Source organism: Myotis davidii, unplaced genomic scaffold (genome assembly GCF_000327345.1).
Source record: "Myotis davidii unplaced genomic scaffold, ASM32734v1 scaffold655, whole genome shotgun sequence".
NCBI classification, from domain to species: domain Eukaryota; kingdom Metazoa; phylum Chordata; class Mammalia; order Chiroptera; family Vespertilionidae; genus Myotis; species Myotis davidii.
This window is the reverse complement of record NW_006287547.1, coordinates 2,728,053-2,737,382: the sequence shown is the minus strand read 5'-3', so window position 1 is coordinate 2,737,382 and position 9,330 is coordinate 2,728,053. Positions and strand designations below refer to the sequence as shown.

At 36.4% G+C, this 9,330-nt stretch overlaps 1 protein-coding gene across 1 annotated transcript in view; it reads right to left on the bottom strand.

Moving 5' to 3' along the window:
* REEP3 (receptor accessory protein 3) overlaps positions 1-9,330 on the bottom strand; it is a 44,237-nt gene that overhangs the window by 29,457 nt on the left and 5,450 nt on the right. The window contains exon 2 of the mRNA XM_015561081.1: positions 8,276-8,348. Within this exon, the coding sequence (XP_015416567.1) occupies positions 8,276-8,348 (73 nt within the window). The remainder of the gene's footprint in view (positions 1-8,275; positions 8,349-9,330) is intronic.

The following is a 9,330-nucleotide window of genomic DNA, read 5'->3' as shown; positions in this document are numbered from 1 at the left end:
GTCCCCTGCCCAGGCCTAACACCTGGGCCAGAGGCGTCAGGCCTGGGCAAGGGGCCGATCCTGCGATTGGGGGGGGAGGGGGGTCAATGCCTGAGGGCTCCCAGTATATGAGAGGGGTCAGGCTGGGCTGAGGAACACTCCCCCACACACACACCCAGTGCACGAATTTCGTGCACCGGGCCCCTAGTTGTAAATAATGCTGCAATGAACATAGGGGTGCATATATTCTTTCAAATTAGTGTTTTGGGTTTCTTCAGATATAGTCCTGGAAGTTCACTTTTTATACTGTTTAAAGTCCTATTGATTTACATGGGATAATAAATATAATAGGCACAGTTCCCTTTTCATAATACCACATAGCATTTCTCCAGATGTTAGCATGGTAAAGTGCCTACCTGATAGAAAGAACTAAACAGGTCTAAATGGACATCCTAGTGATCATCCAAGTTTCCATGCTAAACTGTCACCCTACCTTCTTTTGTCCCTCCGTGTTCACAAAGTCTGGGCCCATTATGTTGCCTACTTGAGGTATTCACCAGGGCTGGAACCACTTCTTAGGCACCAAAGTCCCCCTGTGCCCAATCTACCATGACAGAGCCAATTCCATGTTGCTATTTTCACCAGTGAACTAACATAGTCACTAAAAGGTATGCTCCCCATACTCTGGTTTCTCTTCAGATCGCATAAATCTTTCGCCTTTTAAAAGGAATGCTCCTTTCTCCAGGTGACTGACAAGGTTATATGACTAACATAGTAAATGAAAAATTTCATTCTCTAGCTAAGATACCACTCTCTATGTACAACTTGTAGCATATTTAAACATGCAATAATCATTCAGATAGTAAGAACCAGCCTTTATAAACCACGTGATAAAACATAGCCTTCTTGAGAAGCAAAGATTGGTACGAAAAAACTATAGGAAGAATCAATCTCTGTCATGATTGGAATGAGCCTGTGTTATTAAATTACTTTCCTTCAAAAGCATGTGCAGTCAACCTCTCATAGAGAACTGAGGTTCACACTGGGGTGAGTGCAGAGAGAGGCGAGTGATGGAACACAGGATACTTGGGGTAAGGAAGGGCTGGCCGAGTGCCAGAGTGCAGGACAGCATGAAGGCCCTGGGTAAACACAGGGAGGAGAACAAAGGCTGGAGAGAGACGCAGAAAGCAAGATGGATGATTCTCAAGAGAAACTTTACTGAAGCAGAACTTAGGATATGGCCAGCCCTACAACAGGGAAACGAGGATGAAGTCCATCTGCATACATAAGCTTATATTTAAAAAGCACAATGTGGTCATTACATTCACTTTCACAATAATACAGGATACCCGTAAATGATTTTCACCTTGATTTTTGCTAAGAATTACTTGGGGATTAAAAAAATTCCTAGGCCCCATCATCACAATGTGCAGAGAGAGGGCAGCGAGGGGGTTCAAAGCTCCATGAGAGTTTTTGATGTGCACCGTTGAGAACATGCACAACAAAAGTCTTGCTACCTGAACTGTGGTCTATAGACCAGGAGCACTGGCATCACCTGGGAGCTTGTTAGAAATGCAAAATCTCAAACGCAGGCATGCGAACTAAATCAGAATTTGCATTTTAACAGATCTCAGGGGCAATCCTATGCCCCATAAAGTGACACGAACACTGCAGTGGGAGGCTACTCTGTGCACGTTCTGGTGGCATCAGGCAGAGAAAGGTGGTATCATTCATAAATGGAATGTCAGAAGAGGCTTGGGTTTGGAGAAAAGATGATGGACTCAGTTTTGTGTGGTAATTTGTTCAGTATAAAAAGTTAAAATGTACCCTTATTTTCATAACACTGTTTAGGCACATCATCATTAAAACAAAGAAACACCTCCGCCGCCCTCACCCCCCTGCCAAACCAAAAAGCTAAAAAAACAGAAGCTGGGCCTTTAGTCCAGTTTTCAGAGGCACTATTTATGTCTAGCAATTGAGCAGACAAAAGCTTAGAGCAAACTACTCAGGAAAGGGAAGCCTTCAGGCCCTTCCACCCCCAAGTTCCATGAGGACAGTCCCTGTGGACTACCCCAAACCCCAAGAGCCCAGCTATCTCAAGAGTGGCCACTCGGTGAACTCTCCCTCCCTTCCCCAGGAGGAAGTGCCCTTAGACTGTTCCCTAAGAGCAGGTGTAAATCTGCCTCCTAGAGAGAAGGTAAGAAGGTTGATTACCTGGCTGATGTTATATTCAAACACTACGTTAATAACAAAAAACTTCCCCAGTTGGCTTCCATAACTTACTTTGCTAATCTTCTCAAGAAGGATAATATAATAATTTTGATGTGGTGTTAGGTCTTCATTTAAAAGATGCCTGTTGGAAACCTTTGGAAGTTAAAGTTGTATTTTAAAATGAAATCACTAGACTCAATCTATTTCTGTGTTTTCAAAACCTTTTGAAAATAACCTTTTATTTTACTAGTAGTTGGATTTGTGGTTTTATTTTTTTTTTTAAAGAATCAATCTATATTCTGATAGCCAACAGCGAGACAAAATTTTATATGTTTATATAATTCACTATATTTTAAATATTTTATAGCTTTAAAAAAGAACTTCACCTTCTTGCAATTCTATTACATTTCTGAAGTAACATCTCATGAGCTTTTAAAAATTACATGAGGTTTTGGGGAGGATTTTAGTTTTCTTACTTAGCTAAAATCGTCAGGAACAGCTCTAGCTTTTATATTTTTAGGGGGCCCTTTCATAGTGTGATGGCAATATGGCTGACAATCTGATTATTATAGCTGTAGCTGGTAAAGCAGTATATTTCTAAAATTACGTAGTGGAAAGATGATGTATGCAGCTGAACATTCCAAAGGTATATCCTGGCTTGTGTAAAAGAGAAGATTTTCCTGCATGAATAATGCAACCTTTAGCCAAAAAGGAAAAAGACCTGCTATGCCTTTCATTATTAGAAAATATTCTATTTTTAAATTAAAAAAAATTAGGTAGTCTAGTATTTACTGTCAAATTTATCATTGTTTACTTAACCCCTCTCTTGTTTCACATTTTGTTAGACCTTTTTTCTACTCTTCTCTCTATCTCAGCTCTTTCAAGTATGTATCTTATTAGACTTTTTCAAGGGGAACACCTCTTAGATGCTGTAATTCTCCCAATTTTATCTTTTTATCTCTGCCTTTTTATTCAGCCTACTTTTCTTTACAAATTCCTGTAATTTTGATATTTTTCTTGCCTTGTGAGTTTAATGTTTCTTTTCACTTCCTTTTCAAAATAAAGGCTTATACATCTATCATATTCAAGAATCTAAACGTAACACTGCCATTTTAATTTTTTAATTCACCTAGTATTGCATTTTTATATTTTTCTTGTATTCAATTATTATTTCTCCCTTTTGGAACTTATTGGGGGTTTTCTTCAAAGTAGTGAGTTTGTGGTTATTTCCGAACAGATTAGGGGGAGGCAGAATACTGGCTGCCTCTGCACACAGTTCTCCCTGCGGGGAGGGTGGTGGCAGTTGAGTTTTTCGGTTGCTGTAGCTTTTATGATTTTAAGCTGTTCCATCACTAGGGATTAGGGTGGAGGTGGCTAGGCCTCCCTCCAATTTATTACTTAACAACATTTCCTTTCATGGAAACAACGGTTTCTGTCCCTGTTTTTAAAAAATCTATTTCCATTGGCACGATAGTTGGTAAAATTTTTCCTAGATATTAGCAAATGCCTGACTTAGCCTCATAGGTTTAAATGTTACCGTGAGAATTGTTTTTCCTTTATGTCTGTTTTCCAAGGTACTTGCCCTGGAAGCTGGAAAAGGACTAGAGAGCTGCGGCTGTTCAGCTACATCTTGGCATGAAAGCTGTGAGGAAGCTTTCAGTTTACTTCCTAAAGGTGAAGGGGCACGCTAATTCACATGCCACAATTTTAGAAGAAACCGTGTTGGGCATTCATTTAAAGCTCCCCAATTCGACAACCTTATTCAAGCTTACCACTTGTTTTCTAAAATGGATCCAATGTAACTAATGATCCTGAGATGTCCATGAAGAAAGTGTGTTTAGAAAACATAAGGTAGAGTATCTCACTTGATAATAACAACACTATCAATTATTTCAGCAGCTAAGTTACATATTGATATGTATTACATATAAAATAGGTAAATCTGACACATCAAAAATTAAGCTTACAAAGAATACTCATCACTACTTTAGGTAAATATAAGTACATTTACTTCATGAAAGGATGATGAACTGTTCCAAGTAATTTCATTTACTGTTCAAAGTGAAAATTGTGATTTTTATCAAAACCTGATTTATAAACAACTATAACTCAAGACAAGATACACATGTATTCATTGTTTGTCAGCTAAAATTAAAATTTCAAATTATTGTCGAAGATTTAAAAATGATGTAAATTACCATTAAACCTATCTCTTATGTGAACACATTTAAAATCAATGTTAATGATAAAATAATCCTTACTTGGTATCACATAATAATTCAACCACAGTATCCCACTAACAAGGTCAATTTGGAAGTCTGGGTGAAGACGGTAGACTGAATATACACATTTAATTGCATCCCCACCACAAATCTCATTAAGACAACAATAAATGGATATTTTTAAAAGACCCAAGTTCAGAAGGATATAGAAGAGAACATCAAATTTGTGGAGCTAGGAAGGAAATGGATGAGAGGTGATTTAGGAGGCCTGAGAAAACTGAGTATTTGCCAACAGTGGGAAACACTGCAAACCTAACTTTCACTGCGAAACTCCCAAAAAAGGCTCAAGGACTGGTGGCACAACTGCCCCCCTATTGTAGCTGTCTGATGGTACCCCTCTTTCCCGCAGCCCAACTCTGAGGCTTAGTCTCTGGTAAAGAGTGAATCAAAGGTTCTCAGGATTTGCAAATCTCTGGCACAGGGTAGAGTAGGGCTAATAGGAACCAAGTAAAAGTTTATAAATTGAATACTTAGGGCCCCCACCAGAACGTAGCAACTACTAAGTCATCTTTATTAGAAGGAAGGCAACTGATGATGTGCATGTGAAAAATTAAAAAATAGCAAAAGTATAAGCATGTTAATTAGATAGGAAAATACATACACTAAAGGATTCAGATAAAAGAGTTGAAAGTAGTTGCCACTGGAGATGAGGAGAGGGTAGGAAACTGCTGTTTTTCATAGTAAGTCTTGAAAAATTTTTGATTTTAAAATTATAAAGAAATACAACCTTAATAAAAATAAAAACTAAGAATATCAGAATGGAAAATAAACAGATAAGTATGTGGCCTGACAAAACCAATTTTCAAAAACAAAATATTTTAAATTCCACTTTAATCAGTGGGTTAATCTTTACACTACCTACATTATTACAATCCTTGAAACAAATGAATATTTTTATTGCAAAATATGAAAAGATTCCTAAGGAACACTTTTTGACAATAAAGAGAAGTTCTTCAGTGTTTTTTTTCTCCACCCTAAATCTAGTAAGCAACTTCAGATATTAATAATTGATAAGAACCAGTATATGGTATGTTTGTTCATTTTCATATCACCCAAATACTCAGCCAAAAATTAGGTCACTTTCAAAACCCAAGTCAACAGAGTTTTAGAGGGCCATTTCCTAGCCCTTTAAAGGACTAATCTCACAGAGTTTTCCCTGTTCTTTGTTCTAGTTCACAGTAAATCTCAGGACCAAATGTCTGATTTTGATTTTTATGTGCTGTTAGACAATCTTTTCATTGCCACTTTCTTCAACATTCTTAGAATAAAAACACTGGTTTCCTAGAAAAGCTACAGCAATTACACACCACTTGGAAGTAAACACACAATTTTCAAGTCATGAAATGGTATAAGCTTGAAAAAATTTGCAAACCATACTAATTCTTCAGTAAGTTTACATTTCAATTACTGCAAGACTGAAAGACTTTAAGTAGGCCATATCAGCCACACTATACAGGAAATTATATCCTAGGAAAGCTCTCTTTTAAAAATAGGCAAAGGAAGAAAGGAAGGTTGCCAAAATATACAGCACTTTCCATGTGTTTTGATTTGAACACAGCCATCTGTTTTATCAGGTGCAATCTACTATTTGAAGGCTTACAGGGAATGGTAGTAGTTACGGTGGGAAAAAGTAAATTAATAAAAAATGTTGCTTTCTGAAAATAATTTTGAAGCAGATATCAGTGGAATTTAGGTTAATAACCAAATACCTCAAAGAAAGTGGGCTTTGGGATAAGTGGGACTAGACTGTATACTCCTTACCCCAGCAGCAAAGCTGAGAAACTAGACCAATCTACTTAAGAAGTATACATGCTCCTGTAAACACAGTTTAGTGTTTGATATAGACTTAAAAGTCAACTCTTATTCCTTTTCTTATTTATTCATTCATTCAAAAAATATTGAGTGCCTACCATATACTGTTCTAGGTAGGGAACTATAGCAGTTAACAAAACTCTCTATGGTGGGGAAGACAAACAAAACCAAATACATAACATAATAACAGATAGTATAAGAGGCTGTTAAAAATAAAATAGGGAAATTTTAAGGAGGTTAATTTTGCTAAAAAACGAACAGACAAAGCAAATTTGGATGGGGATCACCATACAGGAAAACTTTCTGAGAACGGACTGCTGGGAAAACTGTTGTAATTGAAGGTTACATTGGATAACTAAGTTTAGATGAAACTCAGCAAGAAATTTTTTGTCAGAAATAAATTTAGGTTAGAAATACTTAAAGAACTGCCAACACTTTACAGAACTTTCAAAGACTTCCAATTTTATTTTCTACCATTTTGATTATATTTCATTTAGTTGCTTATGGGTCCTGCTCTAGAACTGGTTACGCTGCCTCACTGCTCTTCTTAGAAAATACCCATAGAGTTGTGGCCCCTGAAGACCTGCCGTGGAATTAATCAGAAGCACATTCACTGGCTGGCTGTGAAAGCTATTTCAACTTTTTTTATGAAACTAGATCCTCACCTAATTTTCTAAAGGTAGCGTGGTAGAAATGAAAGAATAAAATATTAGAAACAGAAGATATCTATTCCGTCTTTAATGATCCATGTGACCCTGAGCAAGTTAATTCACTGCTCTGAGCCTATAATACTGGAATATTTTCCTGCCTACTTTATAGAGTTGTAGTGATGACCAGTGAGATATTGTGGTCTGAAGAATAATATCCCCCTCCCTCAAAAGGTCCACATCCCACCCTGAAATGTGTGAATATGATAGGTTACACGTAAAGGAGAATTCAGGTTGATAATCAGGTGACCTTGAGTTGGGGAGAGGATCTTGGATTACTCAGGTGAGCACACTGTAATCACCAGAGTCTTCGTAAGTGGAAGAGAGAGGCAGAAGAGAGAACCAGAGAGATCACAGCGTGAGGTCTCAGCCCAACATTTCTCACTTTGAAGATGGAAGAATAGAGCCTTAAGCCAAGGAATGTGGGCAGCCTGTAGAAGCTTGAAAAGTAAACAGACTTTCCACTAGAGTCTCCAGGAGGAATGTAGCCCTGTTGATCCATTTCAGATTTCTGACCCATAGGGCTGTGTTAATTTTGAAATTGGTAGGGAATTATATAAATGTAAGAGCTTAATAGTGACACTATTCATAATAGACAAAAGGTAAAAATAATCCAGATGTCCATCAATGGATGAATGGAGAAACAATGTTGTATATGCGTACTGTGGAATATTATTCAGCCATAAAAGGAATAAAATACTAATACATGCATGCTATAATATGGATGAATCTTGAAAACAGGCTAAGTGAAAGAAGCCAGACACAAAAAGGTCACATATGATTCCATTAATAAAAAATATCCAGAATAGTTAAGATCATACAAATAGTAAGCAAACTGCTGATTACAATTGTCAGTAATAATGAGGTATCTGAATTTTTAAATCAATTAGAAAGTAACAGAACAACTATGAAAGAGGGAAAAGGTTTTGAGGCTGAAGAAATATACTAGTAATATACCTATAAATTTATAAGGCTAAAAAATCAGACAATCCCCCAACCTCTTAATTATACTGGAACTTACAAACTACGTGAGTAAGAGACATGCAATTATTCATTTGGGAATTAGATTTATTTAAATGTCAATTGACAATGCACTATTTTTTATACCCTACTTTAGAATTCTACTGAAAATTAGTTTAAAAGCATACTAATTTTCAGTACTCCACATTTATATCACATTTTTAACCCAAAACATTATGCCATTTCTAAAATATTGAGTTTTTCTAGTTTCATATGTAATGGATACATTAAAATAAAATTAATCACTCATAAAACTATACTTACATATTCCTTCACATTTTTTGATTTCACAGCTTTGTATGAATAATATGCAGGATACAGCATTCCAAACACCAACCTACAAGTAAAAAGTATGAGAAGACTAATCAAATAATGCTTTCAACAGCTCATGAAAATATCAACTAACAGAAAAGTAGAAAGTACATGGAAAACATATGACAGTGTAAATGTGTATGAAAGCAAACTTGTGTATAAACTAAATTACTCAGAAATGCAAAAGAAATATGGACTTTTAAGAAACGACAAAAAAATGATTTTAATATTTCCAGATACAGTTTCATGGGAAAAAGATTTTTTTTAAATTGCCATTTAAACCATTTTTTCTTTATTTTCTTGAATATTTTTATTGATTTTTAGAAAGAGAGGAAGGGAGAGATAGAAACATCAATCACCTGCTTCCTGTATGCCCCTTACCAGGCATCAAGCCCAAAACATGAGCATGTGCCCTGACGGAACCAAACCGGCAACATTTTGGTGCCAGTGATGATGCACAACCAAACAAGCCACACAGGCAAGGCTAAAACATTTTTTTATCACAAAACATATTCTGTGGTTCTTTGAAGAACATTTTGAAAATTCAGAAAACAGGAAGAAAAAAGAAAACGTTGTCCCAACCCTGCTAGTCAGAGATAACCATAGACAGAACTTTAGTGTATGCAAAATCCTACTTTTATATGTGTAGTCTACTTTAAAAATAACACACACACACACACACACACACACACAATTTGTGATGATGAAAAAGCGATCCTTCACTTCTAATTATAATGACAGTGCTTGGAAACAATACTTGATATATTTATTATGATATGCATTAAAATAACTCTCTTTAAGCATTTATAAAATTACTAAATCACAAACAGGACTTATTCTAATGCCTTCTGTTAAGATTATTTCACCAAATCCCAGATCCAAGAGATGTGTATATATCTATACTAATAAAAGGGTAATATGCTAATTAGACTGGGAAACCTTCCAGGAGACCTTTGGGACATTCTTCTGGACAAAGCCATGGTGGCGGGGTCGAGGTAGAGGAGGTC